The following is a 23,675-nucleotide window of genomic DNA, read 5'->3' on the forward strand; positions in this document are numbered from 1 at the left end:
CAAAACAACTATTAATCATAAATTAATCTTGAAATCATTCCATCAATAATAGAGATTCAAACTAATCAACTCCCAGTCAAGGCTTTTATTCATATTATTTAAATTTTCTCAATTTAATTTTCCATCTACTTAACTCAACCTTTTGGAACATCTGATTAATAAAACAGCACACTTTTCTGTAACTCGTTGGGAGACGACCTGGGACTCCAACTCCCAGTAATTTTTAATTTAAACTCTCTGTGACATATTTCTAAATTGATAGGCAGATTTTCGCTGAGTTAAGAACTATACTTGCAACGTAACTATTTTAATAATTTTTAATTCACCAACTTTTGTGTCTCATCAATTTTTGGCGCCGTTGCCGGGGAGTTGCAATAGAGTGCTAAAGTTATTAATTAGAATTTATTTATTTGCATTTTATTTTATTTTGCTACTATGAGCTGCATGTTTCTTTCGTCAAATGACGCGTTCACTTCCTGATCCACGCTTGCTAATATTCGATCCTGAAATTGAAAGGACTATTTCACGAATAAGGCAAGAACAGCGTCGGTTAGTCTACTCTGAGGGCGGATCTGAAAGTGAACTTGAGGAAGAAACCAGCCCCCGTTCTACTGATTCGGTTGTTTTACGTGCAGAAGACATGGCAGCTAGGAGAGTTACCATCCAGGAGGAAGGAGCCCCTGATTTTACAATGCAACTGTTTCAAGCGCATCATCCAGCGGTAGCTACAGATTTTGAAATAAAGACCGCACTGCTAAATTTGATGCCCAAGTTTCATGGCCTACTTGCTCAAGAGCCTATTAAGCACTTGAGAGATTTTCAGGCAGCCTATTCTACTGTCAGGCGTGATGGTACTGATGAAACTTCAATTTTGCTGAAAGCTTTCCCGTTTTCTCTCGAGGGAAAAGCAAGAGAGTGGTACTACACTCAACCTCTAGCAAATGTATCCAACTGGAATACACTCAGAAATGAGTTTTTAGAGAAATTCTTTCCATCTGAAGTTACTGATAAACTGAGGAAGGATATTTTCACAATTGTTCAGGATGACAATGAGACTCTCTTTGCATACTGGGAGCGCTTCAATAATCTTCTGGAAGCATGCCCCCACCACATGATTGACAAGATAGTGTTACTTAGCTATATCACACAGGGCATGAGACCCCAAGATAAGACCACATTGGAAAGTGCCAGCAATGGGTCTATGAAGAAGTACAAGACCACTGATGAGGCTTGGCAATTGATCAGTGATTTAGCTGAATCTACTAGGAACCACAGGCAAAAGCAAGGCCGTTCAAAAGCCGTTGCAGAAGTATCCTCTAACAGAGAGACTGCGGCTCTAGCTCAGAGTATATGTGAGATGACCAACTTGCTAAAGCAGATGCAATTGAATCAACAACAAGCTCAGCAAGCTCAACCTCCCTCGCCACAGCAAAACCAACAACTAGTCCTACAGAGAATTTGCGGAATCTGTGCTGATTATAGCCATTACACTGATGAATGCCCGCAGCTCCAACAAGAAGACAACATGGTGGCATCCACTCATAACTTCTATGACCGCCCCAACCAAGGGTACAATCAAAGTGGAAATAATAACCATGGATGGCAGGACAATTCTAACCAGAATTGGAGGGACAACAATAACAGAGGAGGCCGAGATAATTAGGGAAATCAGAGGTGGAATAATAACAACAACAGGCAGCAGAATCAACCTTACAGAGCACCTCACCTGAGGCAAAACCAAGGACCACAGAATAATCAACAGCAGACCTCTCAATTTACTCATTCTTCTTTATCTCCTAATGAAGAACTACTACAATCTTTTGAGCGAAGACAACAGACCATGGAAAATAACATCATGAATAGTATTAATGCCAGTCTGAATGGTCTCACCTCTACTTTGCAAGCTCTTATGTCACAGATTGGATCAACGCAAAATTCCAATAACCAACCTTCAAACTCCACTGGAATCCCCTCTCAACCATTACCCAATCCAAAGGGAAGCATTAATGCCATCTCCCTAAGGTCTGGAACCACACTGCAGGAGAGGAATCAGGAGGAATCAAGCCCACCAGAACACACCTCAGCTGAAGAGGTAGTAGAAATAGAAGATGTTGAAGAGGAAGAGGACATACAGGACATAGCTGAAGAAGAAATAGCTCAACCACAGGAGGAAGCACCAAAATGGTAGAAATATTCAAAAAGGTTGAGGTAACTGTTCCTCTTTTTGATGTTATTTAGCAGGTACCTAAATATGCAAAGTTTCTAAAAGACTTATGTATCCATAAAGACAAAATTAATGAATTAGAAACTATTCCTTTAGGTAGTTCTATATCTGCTTTAATGGGAGGATTACCTGAAAAATGTAGTGATCCAGGTCCTTGTATAGTTAGCTGTACTATTGGTGGTGTAGTAATTTATGATTGCATGTGTGATTTAGGAGCATGTGTCAGTATAATGCCTTTGTCTATATATGATATTTTGAGGCTCCCTCCCTTAAAAAGGTCGGCAGCTTGTTTTGTGTTAGCAGATAAAAGTATTATTACAGTGGCTGGAGTTGCTGAAGATGTTTTGGTGAACATTAAAGGGCTTATATTTCCCACTGATTTTTATATCTTGGAGATGCCCCATAATGATTCAGATAAGCCATCATCAATCCTACTTGGAAGACCATTCCTAAAGACATCAAAATTCAAATTGGATGCTTTTTCAGGAACATACTCCTTTGAAATAGATGGCCGCATAGCAATCTTCAATCTGAATGGAGTCATTGACAACCCCCAGAAGATCGTTCTATCTTCCAGTGTGATGTCATAGATGAAAGTGTAGCTGAAGTTCACAAGGAAGAGTTTGAAGAGAGGCATACTGGACAAGGTCCAAGTGTGGGGACCCTTTTAACTGATAATGAGGGCACTTCGCCATTTTCACAAGCCCCAGATAATCCAGAGCCTGCTCATGATCAGAAGTTAGAATTGAAACCCCTCCCTCTGCATCTCAAATATGCTTATCTCGAAGATGAGCAGAGGTTTCCAGTTATCATTGCAAGGGAACTTACTTCTCAACAAGAAGAGCAGTTACTTGATGTGTTGAGGAAGCATAAGAAGGCAATTGGGTGGAGCTTGGCAGACATAGTAGGCATCAACCCTCAAGTATTTGAGCACAGAATATTTTTAGAAGAGGGAGCAAAACCTGTCCGTCAACCCCAAAGAAGATTAAATCCCACCATCTTGGAAGTTGTCAAAAAGGAAGTGACCAGACTATTGGAAGAAGGTATCATATACCCCATTTCAGACAGTGAATGGGTAAGCCCAGTACAAGTGGTGCCCAAGAAGTCTGGAGTCACTACAGTGAAGAATGAGCATGGAGAGCTCATAGCAACTAGAGTTCAGAATGCTTGGAGAGTCTGCATTGATTACAGGCGTCTCAACCAAGCTACCCGTAAGGATCACTACCCACTTCTATTCATTGATCAAATGCTGGATCGCCTGTCAGGTAAATCACATTATTGCTTTTTAGATGGTTACACAGGTTATTTCCAGATTCATATAGCTCCTGAGGATCAGGAAAAGACTACTTTTACATGTTCTTTTGGGACTTATGCTTACAAGAGAATGCCCTTTGGCTTGTGCAATGCACCAGCTACTTTCCAAAGGTGCATGATGAGTCTTTTCTCTAATCTTATTAAGGACTGTATGGAAGTTTTTATGGACGATTTTAGCATTTATGGTGATTCTTTTAGCCTTTGCTTAGATGGATTATCTAGAGTATTAGATAGATGTGTTAATACAAACCTTGTATTAAATTTCGAAAAATGTCACTTTATGGTAAAACAAGGGATTGTATTAGGACATGTGGTATCTAATAATGGCATTTCTGTAGACCCAGCAAAGGTGAATATTATTTCTAGTCTACCTTACCCCTCTTCTGTGAGGGAAGTCCGTTCGTTCCTTGGCCATGCAGGTTTTTACAGGAGATTTATTAAAGACTTTAGTAAGGTCGCACTTCCCTTATCTAGATTACTGCAAAAGGATATTGAGTTCGAGTTCAGTGAGGATTGCAAACAAGCGTTTGACAAGCTGAAGACTGCTCTGACTCAAGCTCCAATTGTGAGAGGACCAGACTGGAGCCAGCCGTTTGAAATCATGTGCGATGCTTCCAACCATACAGTAGGAGCAGCGCTGGCTCAGGGTGAAGGTAAGGATCCTTTCGTTATTGCTTATGCGTCTAAGACTTTAGACACTGCCCAGTCCAATTATACTACTACTGAGAAAGAGCTTCTTGCTATTGTTTTAGATCTGGATAAATTCCGAGCTTATTTACTTGGTACTAGAGTAGTAGTGTATTCGGACCATGCAGCTTTAAAGTATCTATTAGCTAAAAAGGAGTCCAAACCAAGACTTATACGTTGGATACTGTTGTTACAAGAATTTGATTTAGAAATAAAGGATAGGAGTGGTAATCAGAATTTAGTGGCAGACCACTTGAGTCGCCTTGAGCATATTAAGGATGATTCTACTCCTATAGATGATAATTTTCCTTTTAATAACCTGCAAGCAGTATCTGAGGTAGTCCCTTGGTATGCACCTGTTGCTAATTATTTAGTTAGCCGCACATTCCCTCCAATTTTTTTCTAAGCATCAAAGAGACAAGCTGAAAAGCGAGTCTAAATATTATATATGGGATGGCCCATATTTATGGAGATGTGGCGCTGATCAAGTAATTAGACGTTGTGTGCCTCAATCAGAATTCCAGTCCTTTTTAGAGGCCTGTCACTCATCTGAGAGTGGAGGACATTTTGGCCCTCAAAGAACAGCTAGAAAGATCTTAGACTGTGGATTCTGGTGGCCTACTCTTTTTAGAGACGCTGCTGAGTTTTGTAAATCTTGTCTCCCATGCCTTAGGCTGTACATGATCAAAACATCAAGAAGAAAGAGTTCCAACCTGGGGGATTTAGTCCTCCTTTACAAATCTTGACTAAGGCTCATGCCAGGTAAGTTGAGATCAAGATGTGAAGGTCCATATAGAGTAGAGAAGGCCGAACCGTACGGAGTTTATCACCTAAGCCATCCTTCAAGCACTGAACTTATTAAGGTTAATGGACAACGCCTGAAGCTATACCATGGCGAGAAGATGCAGAGAAACAAGGAGCTTGAGATCTTCCTCTTGGAAGATCCCCACATAGCAGAAGATTGAGCTAGTGGAGCGTCCAACTTACAGACGTTAAAGCAAAGTGCTAGGTGGGAGACAACCCACCATGGTATGATCGTTCTTTTCTTTATTTTTAGTTTTTCCTATTCAATAACTCTTCTCTTTCTTAGTACTTTCGTGTATCTGCATTTACATGTTTTTATTTCCAAAAAAAAAAAAAATTTCGCTACGCGACGCGATCGCATCAGCGACGCGTCCGCGTCGTAAGGAGAGTAAAGAAAATATAAAGATGAACAGAAAGTCACGCTGGAGCGTGGCTGGAGGCGTGCCAATGGCACAAATAAACCCACGCGATCGCGTCGCTGACGCGTTCGTGTCGCATGGGAAACATGGCCTCCCGCGCGACCGCGTGCCCCACGCGGCCGCGTGCCCTGAGTTTTCGACGTAAAACGGTGCACAATGAAATATTGTGCGAGAGTGATGCTGGATTGGTGCTGGAAGCACAATCCTTATCACGCGACCGCCTTGCCGACGCGGCCGCATCATCCATTTTCTGACGCACACTCACGCGATCACGTGACCCACGCGATCGCGCCGTCCCAATTTTGGCAAATAAATTAATTTGAACAGAGAGTTGTGCTGGTGCGAGGCTGCACTCGTGCCAGAAGCATGACATGGGTCACGCGACCGCGTGACTGACGCGATCGCGTCACCATACTTAAAGCGCATCCACGCGAACGCGTGCCCCACGCGAACGCGTGCCCCACGCGGCCGCGTCGCATGTGCCGCACAGCTCAACCTAAAATTGCCACATATCTTATCTTTCTCTCCTCCAAATCCTAATTTTTCTTTTCCCTCCTTATTTCTTCCTTCTCCCTTCTTCCTTCTATCTCACCTATCACTCACTCTCTCTCTCTCTCTCACCTCCATTATCAAGGTTCTATTTTCTTCTTCCTTCTTCTCTTTTCTATCATTCTTATTATTTTATATATTATTTTCCTTTTCTTTTCTTTTTCTTTTCATTATTCATATTTTCCTTCTTCTTCTTTTCCTTTTTACATGGTGTTAGAAATTTATTTGAGTCATTAGTCCTCATTATATGCTTGTGGATTGTTGCAATTTGTTTGACAATTATTATTTTTAAGGGATTACTTGCATGTTCACCTTCATACTTTCTATATCTTATTTACCATGCATGCCATGTGTTTGTGAAAAAGCCCATATAGCATTATGCACTTTTCTACATTACTTTACTCTACTATTCAATGCTTGCTTTTCACAAATTCTCTTTACTATTGTTTTAATTGAATTTAATTATCAATACAAACATTTTGGCTTGTTACAACTGATGCTTGGTCTATGCTACTCATGCCCTTTTCCGGCATGCCAATAAACACCTTGCATCCACCACTACAAGAAAAATACCCATTCAGCCACACTTTTTTTAAACTACATTTGAAAAGCATAGCCTATTCATAGAATAGGCTACGCTTTTTTCCGTGTTGCCTTTTTATATGAGAAAAGGATACACAATTGTGGCATCATTTAAAAAGTGTAGCCTTAGGTATTTTAGAAATCACTTATAAAACGTAGCCTTATCTAAATATCTGTGAATACACTTTTCTCATCAAAGAGAACGCTTTTAAAGAGTAACTTATTTTTTTTTTGTTTCGGGTGCGCTTTTAAAATGTCTCCTAATATGAGAATCCTCAATAAACACTTAGTAAAAATATTGTTGGCCCTCCCCCTCACTCACGCAGCAGTGCAGCACACACTCTCATCCTCACTCAACATACACAAACACGAAAGAGAGAAGAAATCAGAGAGGAGAAGGGAAGGAAGGAAAGAGAGGACGACGCCGTCTAGGGCTCCGCCGCCGTCACCGTCGTCGTCGAGCACCAGTGAGAGAGAGAGCTCTAGGATGAGAGGAAACGCGATGGAGGAGAGAAAAAGGAGGTGCTCCGTCGCCGCTGAAGCTCCACCACCACTACTAGGGCTTGTTTAAGTCGCCGTTCTGCTACCGTTGGGCTTCTGTGCCCCCGCCGACGAGCTCAAAGGGAGGAAGGAGGGATGTATCGCCGCCTTCGTGCTCTGTCGCGGCGCTGCCATCGATTGGAGCTCGCCGCTGAGCTGCTGCACCGTCTCCAAGCCGTTGCGTCGCCGCTCATCTCTTCACTGTCACTGCTCAACACCATCGTCATATCCTCTGTCACCAGGTAAGCATTCTCTATTCTGTATCCTCTCTTTCTTGCTCATTATCTAACTCGCTCTCACTTTGTAGTTCGAAGGTGTGTATGATTTTGATAGTGATGATGAACTGCAATGGCTAATTGAGATACAGAAGGTATGTATCAATTTTTAATTGGTTCTGTGAATTTTTGGGGGTTTTGGGTTCTAATTTTAGGTTTTCTAATTTTGGGGGTTTCACCTTCTGATTCTCAATTTGTTATGATTCCTTTCTGTGTTTGGCATAAACGGAAGCAATAGGTGCTGGAAATTTCATACGTGCGTGCTAAACTAGGGAAATCATTCTGTAGGAAAGTGTCGAGCTGTAGGAGTTTTCATTGGGTTCATGCCCTCCTAGTGTGGGTCTTGAAGGGATGCGTTGGTCAACTATGTTGATCAGGTTTTACTTCCTTCACATTTCAATATTATAACCTGAAAAATAGTAGTTTTAGATATTTTATTAAGAATATTTGACATAATTAGGTTTTAAGCTAAAGTTGTTCCTGTGAAATCACATGAATGAATTTTTATCCTAAATCTTGATGGTTCTAAGTGAATGAATTGCTCAAGTTTCCAACTGCACTTTGCCAGCTTCAATGAGTAATCAACATTATGTTCCATTTTAGTTTTCTTTTGCACCATCTTTTAAGTGATCCATCTCTACTAGTCCTAGAAGCTGTGCATTCTTTTATACATTGAGAGGGGTTTGTTCTTGTTTGAGATTCAATGTGTTGAATCTGAGGCATATGCACACAATTGACATATTTTTTTATGTACTTGGAATTAATTGAAATCCTCTTGAACTTGTTGCAGTATTCAGGTGGTTGCACGAAATGGCTAAAATCCACATCGCCATCATCTTATTGGGGCTCTGCCTAGTATGCAATTCGGCAGGTTTTGATTCAGACATAAATGAAATGAGCATTTTCTTGGTATTTCACAGCAAGTCCTAAAACTGGGTTTAGATTGGGACACAAATGAAATGAGTATTTTGATGTTTGCTATGCTTGCAAAGCCATTGATCGGAACTGTTGGGATTGTGATTAATAGTCTTCATATCAAGGTTGATGTGTGTAAAAGCAATGTCCACATTTTGAATTTTGAAGAAGCAAATTTAGAGAAAAAGAAAACATGTGGATATCTTATCTTTACTTCTGGGGCTATGAACTATTGAACTAATTTTCATGCATTAATTAAAAACATGGTTTGTTACTTCATCTTTTTGTTATTAAAATTCATATTCATTTTGCAGCTTCTATTTACACCAATCCTGGATGGAAAAGCACTTTTGTATTCATTTGTTTCCTGAATGGCCTAGTGTTTCTTCTTGGCTGGTGTGTTTCTACTACATTTGATTTAATATAATTGTTGTAAGAAAAATAATAAAATTTGAGTTGTGCTATTTTCCATAAAAGACTTCTGTTTGCGGTGCTTTTGTAGAAAGAATATGAACTTCGGTTTTGATGCAACTCTTAGAAATTATAATGCATTGTGGATTATGAAGCTGATTCTATGTAAATGGATATCAGCTTGATGCCTTTCTTGTAATCATGCTTATTTTGAATTTAAATTTTTGTAGGGAAAGCTTTTTGTGAGAGCCATTCAAGAGCTATGGCAGTGGTGGTCGCGGTTATTGCGCGTGGTGGTGGATACAGAGGAGAAGGAGGCGGTGGTGATGGTGCTTGCTATAGCTGTGGTGGTAGGTACAATGGCGGAGGCGGTGGTGGAAGCTGTAACAACTGTGGATATTCTGGGCTTTTGCAAGGGACTGCCCAACAAGCTCTCGCTGAAAAATGTAAGTATACACTTTAATTTCTCTGATCATTATGTTGTGTTTGAAAAATAGTGGTTTTGCAGAATCTTGTGTCTTTCAAGTAGGATTGATTGAAAATTTTTGGTTAATTGTAATGATTTTAAAACTGAATTATAAGATTGAGAAAGTGACTCGTAGAGCACAGGAGCAATTTCAGATGGTTTTAGAGGAGAAAAGCAGGTTATCTCTCTTTGTTTTTATCTTTATTTTCTTATTATTTATGTTTTATTTTCTGTCTTTAATCTTTTTGTTACTTTGAATATATTGGGTACTGGATTAGAGTAGCCATAAATAAGAAGAAAATAACATGAAGCTAGGATAAAAGATAAGATGCACAATAATTTCTGTACGTGTGTTATTCCCAAACATAATATGAAAATTGCACGGAGTATTAGAGACATATTCTCCTGTGTCCCGATCCAATTCTTTATTGCCTCTAACAAGAATTTCCAGGGTAGGGATCATCTTGAACCACATTTCATGAGATGTGTAGTTTAATGCAGTTATTGTGCCCCAAGGGAAAATTTTCCACCGTTTTTACGCAGATGAACAAACTTCGAATATCTTATTAAATTTTTCAGTTAACTTAGAAAGGCATAGAAGGCTCATTTACAGATTCCTGTTTCTTCTTGATCTTTCAGATTTGCATTCAATGTTGATCTTGATGCTCCAAAAGTTAGAATTCCTCTCAGATCTCGTGGTTCAGCCAGATGTGATAGTCATTTTCTTTTGGACTTTGGTCATTTTACACTACACACTGCGGTATGCTGCTTGACTATGGGGAATTGAGTTGCACTTTTGAGCTGTGGGGAATTGAGTTGCACTTTTGTTGTTTGGCCTTCTCTTGTATGATTTGGTGTTTTTACAGGAAAGCCAGTCTGATGAGCAGAGGCATAATCTTTATTCTCGATTTTACATATCAGGACGTGATTTTACTGCCTTTTTTACGGACTGTGGCTCTGATTTTGGGAGTTGCAGTTTGGTTAAACCAACTCATGATAGTCAAATAATAATCTCACCATGGGCCAAAGAAGCTGATAATGTGTATTCTGTCATTGATAGGTGTGGAATGGCAGTACTTATTAATCAGGTTTGTCTGTCGTGTACTTATCAAAACTGTACTACAGTAATGATCTGCATCGTATTTTTGTTGAGCATAATTTGTTCTTATCCTGTTTGTGCCTCTGGTTTTCTGAAGATTAAAGTGCCTCATCCAAGTTACCCATCGACATGTATATCCATTCAAGTGCCAAATCTTTGCATTCACTTTTCACCAGAGAGATTTTGTAGAATCATGGAACTGCTGAGCATATTGCGCAAGACTATGGAAACATGTAATCAGCCTACACCTGATAGTTTACACTCTAAACTTGCTCCTTGGAGTCGTGATCTAGTTGTTGATGGTAGAATCCTAGTTTGGAAGGTACTTCTGCAAACCTTTTAAAAATGTTTCCGTTAGCGATTATATTTGAGATAATAACTTTTTTCGTTAAATCAAAAACCTAAATAGCCCTCATCTTACAGGGAATTGGGAATTCAGTTGCTACGTGGCAAACATGTTTTCTGGTGCTTTCGGGGTTATATCTTTATGTATTTGAAACTGCAGAGTCTCAGAGTTACCAGCGATACCTAAGGTTTTAAACCCAACCCTTCTCCTCCTTTCCTGTTTTAGAACTTTGATATTATTTTCTATTTTAAATTGAAGAGAAGAAAATAAGGAAACATTTATATGGAGAGTGAAATATAGAAATATACTCCAAAGTAGGATGGCCAGTCCATTTGCATTTCCGAAATGGGAACTTCGTTAAAAGTTCAAACAATCATGATGCAGTAATGTAAAGATGACAGTTACTGATGAGAGAGGCATCCTGGTTTATATTGGCATTTTTTTCTCTTTGAAAATGCATCAATAAACCACTTTGTCATAAACTTGACATTCTTTTCTGTTCACCTTATCCTTGATATATTTATTTATTTATTTTTGAAAAAATAAGAATTTCATTAGGAAGAGAGTAGGATAATACAAATTGGGGATAAGGGTTCTCCCATACAAAAGCAAAGGAAACTAGAGATTTATCTATAAAGCATAGCTTTCCAATATCTGAACATGTTGGAGAGGGAAAACCCCCTGTAAAGATTACGAGCTTTAATCATCCAAATAATGGTGAATTTTGATGTGAATTTTGATGTGAATTTTGATGTGAATTTTTTTTCTCTCTTAACCTTTTTGGCAGGGCATGGATTATAGGAAGTGGTAATGGTGAAGATAGAATTGCTCCACTGTTTGTGTTAAGCTCCTCTTTCAAAAAATAAAATGGTGAAGACAGAATTGATGTAGGATACAATATTTTAGTTTTTGGTACAGTATTAGTAGTAAATTTTAAGTGGTTTCATGTTTATTTTGATATAGCTATGTTTAATTTAGTGTGAGACGTATGAATATTAATACTTTTGGATCATTATAAATATATTTTATTTACAGATAATTTTTATTATATAAAGAAATTCTTTAGTATAATTATGTATTTATTTTTATTTTATAATATTTAATTCATTTAATTAAAAATGCTGAATTATTATACATGTAATTATATTATTAAATATTATGTTGTATTAATAATTAGTAGAATATTATATATATATATATATACAAAAAAAAGTGAGATCTAAGGCTACAATTATATATAGTAGCTATAGTATACAAAAAAAAAAAAAATAAAGGACCTAAGGCTACACTTATAAAAAGTAGCTATGGTATACAATATGGCTACGCTTTACAGGTGATGTAGTAGCGTTGAAAAGCGTAGCCTATTATGACAAAAATGGAAGCTGAAAAGCGTAGCCTTTGGTCCTGGACAGCATCACTTGAAAAGCGTACCCTATTCCCAAACACCAAAAGCGTAGCCCTTGGTGCAAAAAAGCGTAGCCTTTGAGAATAGGCAACGGCCGAATAGGAATTACCCCAAAAAGCGTAGCCCTAGCCTAAAAAGCGTAGCCGTAGCCTAAGGCATCATTTTTTTTTCACTTTTGGCTACACTTTTCAAGTGTACCTGAATTGGTGTTTTTCTTGTAGTGCACTTATGTTTCGATGTACTGACTATTTTTCATTGTTGGCTTTTTACATGTACTCGAGAGCATGTGTTAATGTCAACTACATCCTAATGTGCATCCATCACCACTCTTCCGTTCTCTTCCTTGCTATATATCTATTTGAATTTAATTTACTTTCTCCTCTCTTTTCAGGATGGCCACCAAGAAAGGAAAGGAGAAAGCGACTCCTAAACCCCCAGCAAGAAGAGGCACTAAAAGAGCATTAGTGGCAGAGCCTTCTTCAACCGCAGTTAAGCCCTCATGATGGTCCCGATTGTGGAGATACTTCTACCAGCCCACCCCTGTTCCTGACAGACGGCACTGAGGACGGTGCAAAGCCTTAAGTGCGGGGAGGTCGGCCAGTACCTGACTTCCGGAGGTAATTTCTCTTCCCTAGCACCAATAATTAGGATATTTTAGTTAGATTTTCTTTCTTCTATAGAATAGAATAAATTGCATAGGTTAGGATAGTTGCATGCATGTTCTACTTGATTGAAAAGACAATAAGTTTCTTTTAAGACTCTATCTTTGGAACAAAATTTCACTAATTTTTCAAAATTTTTAATGATAAATTTGCTTGAGTTGTATTTGGAACATGACATTTGAGCTAAAGAACACACAACCTGTGAAAGATTTGAGCCTTTATGTATGGTTACATTATTTAACCATAATTATTTCATTCTTGTGTGTTTACTTCTCTATGATTGTAATCTATATTTTGTTTTATCTTATATGTCCAATATTTATTATATTTGCATGCTTGCACATGATTGAGGCCATTATTTGTTTAAACTCACTTATCCAAATTAAGCCTACCCTTTTCAATTACCTTTGTTAACCACTTTGAGCCTTTAAATCCCATTTGTTCTATATTTTACCACATTACTAACCTTAAGCTGAAAAACAATTGTATATCCCAAATTGAATCTTTGGTTAGCTTAAGATAGAATTGTGTGTGCTAGTTAACCCAAGTTACCAAGTGATAAGGCACCCCTAAGAGCTTATTCATCCAAGTAGATCCCTCACACAGGAGCACCACAGACACATGCCTCAAGATTAAAAACCCTTGGTGCCTAGCCTTATTGCTTGTTCTTTTTCTTTTATTCCTTAACTTTGATTGTTCTTTCCCTTTTTCTTATTAGGATCTTCTTATTTAGCTAGTCTCTTGGGGTGTGTCTCAAGCATAGTATTCATGACAGATAGTTGTCCTCCCACCTTATGGTTGAACCAACTTAGCTAACTTATGACCATACCATAAACTCATGAACTTACTCCATAGTATGAACTCTACTCTGGTCTTTTATAAAACACTCATTCTCTTTTCATTTGATTCAACAGGGACAAGCATACTAGTAAGCAAAGTAAGGATGCAGTAATGACATTCAGACTAGAAAACATAGCCTTAATCAATAAAAAGAATTGACATGCTTATTCACAAGGAGAAAGCACACATACATACAAAGAACATAGAAGACAATCATGCAAATTAAAATGCTGGAAATCAGTAAGAGAAGAAAGGAACTTTACCACCTTGTATTTTATCTTCATTGTTGTTGCCCTTCTCCTCCTATTCTTTCCCTTCCCATACCAGACATAGAATGATTGCTTATACTCAAGCAACAATTAAAACAGTGGTGACGGGGTTTATGATGGATCATGAATGTCTTAAAATGAAGTGTGAGTATGCATGTGTTTCAGCAAGCAAGATTATGGATCATAACAAAAGCACAAGAAGTAAAACAGAGACAATGTGATTGCATTAATGAGTGGTGTTGGCATGGTACTTTGCATGAAAGTTAAGTGGCAACACCAAACTTAGTGTGACACTATCAATTTAGAATGTTGCAAGTACCCAGTGAAGATTGAAAATCAAATTGTTGCATGGCAACACCAAACTTAGAATGCAATCATATGCCAAATTATTGAAAGTAAGCAAAGCAAGAAAATGTTACCTACGGTTGGGTTGCCTCCCAACAAGCGCTCTTTTAATGTCATTAGCTTGACATGTTGTTCACAACTTTCTTCCTCTTCTTCCAGTTTGTTAAGAGGAATGACCTCAGGAGGAAAGAGGAGCCAGTTAATGCCCCTTGTTTTGAGTGCCTCCCCCCAGCAAGCTTTCTTCTGTTGTTAGCTTGAGTAAACTTTCTTGTTGGGGTAGGGGTGGGATGGCTTTTGGTTGACCTTTTCTTCTTCATGAATATTGTCCTTCTTTTCTTGGTCACCATCCTTTTGTTAGTGTTCATGTTGATTGCCTTTACCATCTTGATTTCAGGACTTGGGTATTGTATGATGGTCGAAGCATCCTCTTCATCAAGAACTTCTTGAATTGGTGGTTCAATGAACTCACCCTCTATGCAACTCTCTGTTTCATTGGAGTGTGGACTCCCTTGATTGACTTCCTCCTTTTTTCTTGACCTTTGAATGAACTCCTCTGTTTCTGGAGAGAGTGAAGTGGTCTCTCTTTGTGATCTCAGCTCTTCAATGAATTGTTCTTCAGAATAGAGTTGTGCATTCTGTCTCAATTTTTCTTTATGGTCTCTTTCTGCTATTTTCTCCTCTTCGATTGTTTTTATTCTTTCTTCAAGGAGGAGTTCTATCCTAGTGAGTCTCTCCTCTATTCTACTTTTTCTGCATTCTTCAATGATGAGTTCCATCCTAGCAAGTTTATCTAAAGGAGGTTGGGTAGGTTGTAATGATTGGTCGAGATTGGCTTGTGAATGGAATTGGTTGTTTTGTGGTTGTGTGTTCTGAAAGTGGTATGACTTTTGTGGGTAGTGGATTGAGTTTTGTGAATGGTGAAATGAATTGTATGGATTTGGGATAGACTTTTGTGCTGAGGCATACTCAAATGATGAAGAATTTAGGCATGTAAAACTTGGAGGTGAGGTTGTATAATTGAGAGGTGATGGCTCTTGATGAATGGGGTATGAATGAGTGAAATCTCTTTGATTATGATCTTCCCAGCCACAACTTGAGTAGTGATCAATTTTACCAAAATATGGACCATTTTGTGGCTCTGGAAAGTACCCCATTTTATGTTCTTGATACTCCCACCCACCATGAGCATAGTAAAGTGAATCATTATGTGGTGATGGAGAGTTTCCCATGAAATATGATTGACTAAAACATGATGGATGCTCCTTTCTTTCCTGCAGAAAGCTCTGTTTCAAACAATAATCACCAAAAGAAATCGGAATCTCCATTGTCACAGATGAGAAAATTCCCAGTGAGGCAATATCACAAACAGTTAGTGAGCAAAAGAAAATAAAGAAACAAAAGAAAACAAAGACAAAAGAAAAGTGTCTAATCTAGTAAGTCAATCAACCGGTAGTTTGTTAATCACAATTAATCCCCGGCAACGGCGGCATAAACCTGATGCACGGAAAACTTGTCTCTCAACAAATTTCCCTTCGGCAAGTATACCGAATTATCGTCAAGTAATAACTCACAAAAGAGTGAGGTCGAATCCCACAGAGATTAACGGATTCAGCAATCATTGGTTAATTGATTATCCTAGTTAGACGAATCAGATTGGAGGGATAAGCAACAAGGAATTGTAAATTGACAGAAAAGTAAAGAAAGCAATAAAGTGTAGAAAAGTAAAATGGCAAGAAAAGTAAATGTAAGAACTAAAAATAAAATGAACATTGGGATCAAGAGATATTGCAATACTCCAGATCAAGTTCATTCTCATCTCTTCCTCAATCAATGCACTCATTGATCTCCTTGGCAATCTTAAGTGATCGAATTCCAATTCCTTGGTAATTCAATCTCTCAAATCTTGATCAATAGCCAATTCCTTGGTCAATTGCTCATGAGAAGATATGAAGTATGGTCACTGATTATACCACATGCATTTCCCAAACCAAGTGTTGAGAGGATTATAGTCACATATCCATCCAAACCCAATTTGGTCCAGCATGAGAAAGCATTTCTAGCTTGATCTCTTCATTCCTCTTCCAAGGTTCAGAAGAGATCCAAGTATGAATAGTTTCTTTTCCAATATAACTACCCAATTGGATGAAGATCGAAAGCTTTCAAGTAAAATCAAGAGAAGAGAAAGAAGAAGAAGAATAAGAACTACACTTAATCCATTGAATGACAATAGAGCTCTCTAACCCAATGTAAAGAGTTAGTTGGTCATTGCTCTACCAAAAATAGAAAAGAAAGAAAGTGCAGAAAAGTAAAGATGAAGATAAAAACTGAAAATAAAACTTCAAATTTATAAATGAAAAGTACAAAGAAAGAAAAGGAAAAGTGTGTGAGGGGAGGGAGTCTGAAGACCCCTCTTCAATCCCTCATTCCAGAATTCCCCTTGTCTAGCCCTAGATCTCTTCAATTAAAAGACTAAGGCCTTTATATAGGCTCTCCTAAATTACAAAATGAAATGAAAAGTAAATTACAATTAAATAAAAATTCCTATTCTAGATGCTTCTTGTGGCCTTGATTGGTTGACAATTGTGGGCCTGCTTGCTTGAGCTTGGAAGTGGACTTGAGAGAGAAGTGAGTTAAGTTGAGGTCCAGGTGCTAAATTTAGTGCTAAAGTTAGCCACACTAACGCTACAAGTGTGGCGTTAGTGCTGAAGTTATTGTGGCTAACGTTGCACTTGCTGCCCAGTTGGTGTTTTTGGGGCTTAAAAGATGCCTCTTGTTTGTGCTCAAATTTCATGCCCACTATAGAGTATTATATATCGTTGGTAAGCTCTGAATGTCAGCTTTCTAACGCAACTGAAATCACCTCAATTGGACCTCTGTAGCTCAAGTTATGCTCCTTTGAAGTGGACATGGTCGCTGGCATATATGCCAACGTTACTGGAAATGTTGATTGCCAATAACGCTAGCGATTTCCCATGTTTGAAGCTCAAACTTAGTGTCCACCCCATACTATTATATATTTTTGGAAAGCTCTGGATGTCTACTTTCCAATTCCTTTGGAAGCGCATCATTTGGAGCTCTACAACTCGAGTTATACTTCTTGGAAGGTGAAGAGGTCAGTTGGCCTTAATACAGGTTGATACCATGTTCATCATTGCACTTTCGGGGCATGTTTTCTCCCTCAAATTTAGTGTCAACCATATAGTGCCATATATTCTTGGAAAGATCTGGAATCTAACTTTCCAATGCCACTGGAATCACCTCATTTGGAGTTTTGTGGCTCAAGTTATTCTTGTTTGAAGAAGGCATGGTCAGGCTGCCAGGTGGGACTTTTGCCCACGTTAACTACCACGTTAACTAAGTTAACGTGGGAGTTAACGTGGCTCTTTGTGGCTTGTGTTGGCAACGTTAGTGACAATGTTTGGTGTCACTAACGTTGTCGACAACTTCTCTTCTTCACGTTAACTTCCACGTTAACTAAGTTAACGTGGAAGTTAACGTGACTCCTTGGGGTTGTGTGGTTGCTTTCAACGTTAGTGACAATGTTGGGTGTCACTAACGTTGTCGACCACCCTTGCCTCTTCACGTTAGTTCCCACGTTAACTAAGTTAACGTGGGAGTTAACGTGGCATTGTGCACTTAGGCCAACGTCAGTGACAATGTTGAATGTCACTAACGTTTGCTTCCTTTCCCCCTTTTAACGTTAGAGGCCACGTTAACTTACTCTAACGTGGCCACTTATGAGCATTGGCCAACGTTAGTGATAATGTTAAGTGTCACTAACATTGGCTCCATTTCCTTTCTTCAAAGTTAATGCCACTAACTTTTCTCACTAACGTTGTGGCTTTCCTTCCTTCCACGTTAGTGCCTACGTTAGTGTAACTAACCTAGCCACTAATGTGGCTCTTCTCTTCTTCTTTTGGCTTGAAATCAATCAAACAAAGTGCATCAAAGTCTTGCTCTTAATCATGGATCATGCATCATCTAATTTATCATATAATTCATGCAAAATCCTGATGAAATCATGTAAAATGCACAATGTATGCTTGAATCAAGATGTAAGTGAATATCCACCCAAAACTAGCTTATTTCCTAAGAAAATGCATGAAACTAACTTAAAAATAGTAAAGAAAAGGTCAGTGAAACTGGCCAAAATGTCCTGGCATCAACACTCTCACCAACTCCCTTCATCACACCTTGTCCTAACCAACCAAATTCTTCATCTATCCGTACCTTCCACCCTCCTCACACATCAACTCAAACTCATGGGATCATCAAGCTCCAAGAGGAAAAAGAGGAAGGAACCAGTGGAGAGAATTCCTTTCAATGAGAAGAGATTCAAAACTACATTCCATGAACTCGAATTTGAACAGATAAAGCTCAAGAAGATACTGCCTGAGTTAATGTTCCAAATTGACGAGGATGAGTGCCCACAGATTTGAGAGAAGATTGAACAAAGGGGTTGACAAAGGCTTACGAACCCGGAAGGGAAGATAAATGCAAACCTTATCAAAGAGTTCTATGCAAACGTGGTCAGAGAAGACAAAACCAAGGCCCCCACCTTCAAAAGTTACGTAAGAGGGAGAGAGGTGGATTTCAGTCCCAATGCTATAACAAGGACTCTTCAGTTGAAATCACCACATTTTAATGAGCTCGGTTATCAAGCAAGAGTAAGTAGGAGCCCTGATGATGATGAACTCAAACAAATTGTGAGTGACATATGTGTTATAGGAGCTGACTGGGAAAGGTATGCGGATAAGAGGCCCAGGTTCATCAAGAGAGGAGACCTCAGCTCTGAAGCCAAGGGATGGTTTGAACTTGTGAGGAGATCTATCCTCCCAGCAGCAAATAATTCTGAGGTCAACGTCACTCGAGCTACTATGGTACATTGCTTAGTACAAGGTGGAGATATCAATGTGCACGAACTTATAGCTGAGGGGATTCAAGAGTCAGCTGAGAAGATTGATTCGGGTGCCAGGCTTTGGTACCCCAGCACCATCCTCAGACTGTGCATGAAGGCCAAGGTTGTCTTCGAGGATAGCAACCCAGATTGGTTAAATCCTGGGAGACTAATTACGTTTCAGCGTCTAACTCATGTGACACCAGCCCAACAACAAAGAAGACCTCACATAGGGAAGCCAAAACCAAAAGGAGGAGCTCACCAAGAAGAGTCTCATCAGGAAGAACACCAACAAAGAGAATATTATGACCCAACCAACATAAACCTGAATCACATTCATAGAGCCATTGAGGAACTAGCAAAGAGTTATATGGAGGGACAAGAACAACAACTGCATGTTCAAGCTCAAAGGATGGATCGTCAAGAAGAGCTCCTTTCTAATTGGATGAATCAACAAGGGGAATGGCAGAAACAGCAAATGGAACATTATTCCCAGCTCACTCAAGCCATCAATCAAGTGTCTGAAAGGCAAGAGCGTCAAGATAAGCGCCTTCAAGAACTCAACCAACACCAGCTAGCTCAGACAAAGGCATTCAATGAGTTCAGTGTACTTAATGAAGGACGGCAACTACATAGGGAGGAGTTCAACATAAATACTCAAGCCAATTTGAACTACATGTCTAGTCATATGCATAATCTACACTATGCCATCCCTACATATGATGAGGTCCAAAAAGATTTTGTAGAACAAGAAGAAAGGAAGGTAAAACAACAGAAGGAAACACTGAAAAAGAAGATGGAAGATGCTGGTTTTTGGAAGAAGTTGATTGGAAAAGGCAAAGGAAGTGGGAGTACAAGCACTCAAGAGAAACACAAAGAGGACAAGCAAGAAGAAGAGCATGGGCAACCCCATGAGTAAAAGGTGGTGGAGTTCCCTCTTTGTTCCATCTTTTTCAAGCATTAAATAAGGAAAATCATGTATGAAATAGGACATGCTTCCATGATAGTTTAGGATTTTCAATTCTGTTTTTAGTATTCTACTTGCCTAGGTCTATGATTACTAGTCAAGTTGCCTGTTTTCAATTCCATCCTGCTTATTGTGTTGCTTGTCTCCTTTTGAATCAAATAAAAAGAGAATGTTTATTATCAAAGACCAGAGTGGAGTTCATATTGTGGAGTAAGTTCCTTAGTGTGTGATGTGGTCATAAGTTAGCTAAGTTGATTCACCAACAAGGGTGGGAAGACAACTATCTGTCCTAAATCGTATGATTGAAACACACCCCATGAGACTAGCTAAATAACAAGATCCTAATAAGAAAAAGGGGAAAAGAACAATAAGAGTTGAAAAAGAAAAAGTTAATAAAGAATAAGGCTAGGCACCAAGGGTTTGAAACTTGAGAGATGTGTCTGTGGTGCTCCTGTACCAAGGATTTGCTTGGATGAATAAGTTCGTAGGAGTGCTTCATCACTTAGTAACTTGGGTTAACTAACCCAGGATTATCAGCTGAAAGTCCACTATCAAGAGCAACCTTGCTATAGAACATTTAGTAACCCAAAGAGGTGCTGGACACCAAGGTCTCAAGAAAGAAAATAAACAAACCATATGCCTGTGGTGTGTATGTATGGGGGAAAGAGACTTGAGGGAGTAAGTCCTTAGGGGTGTCTTAACACCTAGCACCTTGAACCAACTGGTTCGGGAGTGCTGGCTGAAAGCTTATGTTAAAGAGTCACCCCCTCACAGAGCACTTAGCCTAAGAACACAAATAAGCCCAGAAAACAATAAAAGGATCAATGAATAAGAGTCTCATACGGTGCAATTAAGTGAGTATTCCAGGACATGATAAAGGTCTGAAAGCCAGTGAAGGAATGAACCTAAGTTGCTATGCATGAAACCACCAAAAAACCAAGGACATGACTTCCACAATAATGACTCATTTCTCTTGGCATTTCATTCATCATTCTCTTGTTCCAGTACTTGCTTAGGGACAAGCAAGCTTTAAGTTTGGTGTTGTGATGCCAGGGCATTTTGGCCAGTTTCACTAACCTTTTCTTTACTGTTTTAGGGTAGTTTCATGCATTTTCTTAGGAAATAAGCATGTTTTGGGTAGAATTTCACTTACATCTTGATTTAAGCATACATTGAGCACTTTACATGATTTCATGAGAATTTTGCATGAATTAGATGACAAATTAGATGATGCATGTCTCATGATGTGGATTAGAACTTTGATGCACTGTATTGCTTGATTTCAGGACAAAGGAAGCAAGAAAAAGCCACGTTAGCAGCCACGTTAGTCTAACTAACGTGACCAACAACGTGGAATGGGAGCTAGCTTGCAACGTTAATGAGAAAAGTAATCGCCAATAATGTCCTCAAAAGCCATCATAGCCCACGTTAAGAGTCATGTTAACTAAGTTAACGTGAACTCTAACGTGGAAGAAAGAAATAAGGCCAACGTTAGTGACACTCACCTTTGTCACTAACGTTGGACCAAACTCATAAGTGGCCACGTTAAGAGCCACGTTAACTCAGTTAACGTGGACTCTAACGTTGGGAAGCAAAAGAGAAGCCAATGTTAGTGACACTCACCTTTGTCACTAACGTTGGCCAAGCTACAATGAGCCACGTTAGTTGCCACGTTAACTTAGTTAACATGGAAGCTAACGTGGAGAAAGCAAGTGATTGCCAACGTTAGTGACACTTACCTTTGTCACTAACGTTGGAATGAGCCACAATGAGCCACTTTGAGCCACGTTAACTCCCACGTTAACTTAGTTAACGTGAAAGCTAACGTTGAGGATAGAATGATGAGCCAACATTAGTGACACTCACCTTTGTCACTAACATTGGAGATGGCTATCATTACCACGTTAGAAGCCACGTTAACTTAGTTAACATGGACTCTAACGTGGGAAGTAGGGGCACCTTGGAACGTTAGTGACAAAGGTAAGTGTCACTAATGTTCTCGAAGAATTGGCAAGCCTACGTTAAGAGCCACGTTAACTAAGTTAACATGAACTCTAACGTAGAGGGAGGGAGGACTCTCAACGTTATTGGAAAAGGTGAGTCCCAATAACATGTGCGATGGATCAAGAGGCAACGTTAGTGGTCACGTTGATGCCACTAATGTTGAAGTTAACGTGGATCATCCCTGGGTGAGGAACGTTAGTGAAAAAGGTGATTGTCACTAACGTTCTCGAACCCACACTCTCACTTAACGTTAACGCAACTAACGTCCTGAGCTAAAGACCCTGCCTACCTCACACTTTCTCTCTGCAAGTAAAGCTAAGCCCACTGCAGAAGATAAATGCTTCAAACTCAAGATCCAAAGTTCCATATCCAAGACTTAAAGAATCAACTAGAAGATCAGAAGAGTAATATATATAGGGGTAGTTTTGAATTAGAAAGTAGCTTCAGGGGGATTGGAAATTGAGAACTACTCTCTGTAAAATTTACTCTGCACTTCTAGTTCTAGTTTTCATGATGTATTCTCCATCTTTGTTTTTCATTTTCAGAGCTATGAACAAATAAACCCCTTTCATTGGGTTAGGGAGCTTGATGTGTATTTTCGTGGAAAAATGAATTTCCAAAACACACAAAACTAACCGGCAAGTGTACCGGGTCGCATCAAGTAATAAAACTCACGTGAGTGAGGTCGATCCCACAGGGATTGATGGATCAAGCAACTTTAGTGGGTGATTAGTTTAGTCAAGCTAACATTGATGTAAATTGTGTGAAATTGTAACCAACAGGAAGTAAAGGGCAATGAATTAAAAGTTGCAGAATGTAAATTGGCAAGTAACTTTAAGAGCAAGAAATGTAAATTGCAAGAATCTTAAATTGCAAGAAAAGTAAAATTGAATTAAATGTAAAGGGGAGTGGGTGCTGGAAATTAAAGAGAGCAATAGATCAAAGCTTAGAGAAAATTAAACTTGCAGGAAAAGTAAATCAGATCATGAACAGAAATGTAAAATGCAGAGCACTTGCAGAAGAATTAAATTGCTTGAAAGTAAATTGAATTCAGTGAGAACAGAAAGCAATGAGAACCAAAGATCAAAATCAAGCTCAATGTAAATTAAATTGTAAACTTGCAGCAAAGGAACTTGTAGTAGAGGAGAAATTAAAATTGAAGAAGAAGAAAACAGAGAGAATTCTCAAGGTGAGATTGAAACAGAATTTCTTCAATTCTCAACCCAAGATTTAAAACAAAAAGGAAAACTAAAGAGAGAGAGTTCTGTATTCCTAATGCTCCCTAGTGGAGCTCACCTCCCTAATAAAATGAAACAGATGCCTATTTATAGGCATTTTTATAAAATGAAAATGAAATTCAAAACAAATTACAATTAAAAAGAAATTTCTATTCTAACTATCTCTTGTGCCTTTGAGTGGTGTCAATTGGGCCCTTGCTCTTGATGGAATTGGGTTGACAAAAGCCTCTGTTGATTGCTCTTGGAATTGGAGAGAAACCCATTGTGAACCGGGCCATGAATCATAAAAGTTTGAGTAAAAGTTTGAGTAAAAGTTTGAGGCAAACTTTTACTCAAACTTTTTATACCAGCTACCCTTATTTGCTGCTACCAACGTTTGGGCTAAAGTTTGAGGTCAAACTTTTAGCCAAACGTTGG

General features: G+C 38.9%; 2 protein-coding genes across 2 annotated transcripts; both read left to right on the forward strand.

Moving 5' to 3' along the window:
- The first annotated feature begins 8,251 nt into the window (after positions 1–8,251).
- On the forward strand, positions 8,252–11,497 carry LOC110272213 (uncharacterized). The gene is made up of 9 exons (XM_021124139.2): positions 8,252–8,265; positions 8,624–8,705; positions 8,951–9,166; positions 9,303–9,364; positions 9,826–9,946; positions 10,053–10,274; positions 10,383–10,607; positions 10,709–10,818; positions 11,419–11,497. Exons 1-9 carry the CDS (start codon positions 8,252–8,254, stop codon positions 11,495–11,497), a joined length of 1,131 nt encoding a protein of 376 aa, XP_020979798.2.
- A 6,917-nt stretch (positions 11,498–18,414) lies between these two features.
- LOC148565083 (uncharacterized) lies at positions 18,415–19,968 on the forward strand. Its single transcript, XM_088487747.1, is given in 1 exon segment — positions 18,415–19,968. A coding segment is annotated over 1 exon segment (1,554 nt).
- Positions 19,969–23,675: the final 3,707 nt, after the last annotated feature.

The sequence above is a fragment of the Arachis ipaensis genome, chromosome B5 (assembly GCF_059453495.1).
Source record: "Arachis ipaensis isolate K30076 ecotype BB chromosome B5, ASM5945349v1, whole genome shotgun sequence".
Lineage (NCBI taxonomy): Eukaryota > Viridiplantae > Streptophyta > Magnoliopsida > Fabales > Fabaceae > Arachis > Arachis ipaensis.

What these genes read in the sequence shown, in the direction of transcription:
- LOC110272213 (XM_021124139.2), top strand. An exon ending in GTTTTAGAGGAGAAAAGCAG is followed by an intron (nt 9,365 to 9,825) that starts GTTATCTCTCTT and finishes TTGATCTTTCAG; the next exon opens with ATTTGCATTCAATGTTGATC. An exon ending in AGTTACCAGCGATACCTAAG is followed by an intron (nt 10,819 to 11,418) that starts GTTTTAAACCCA and finishes CCTTTTTGGCAG; the next exon opens with GGCATGGATTATAGGAAGTG.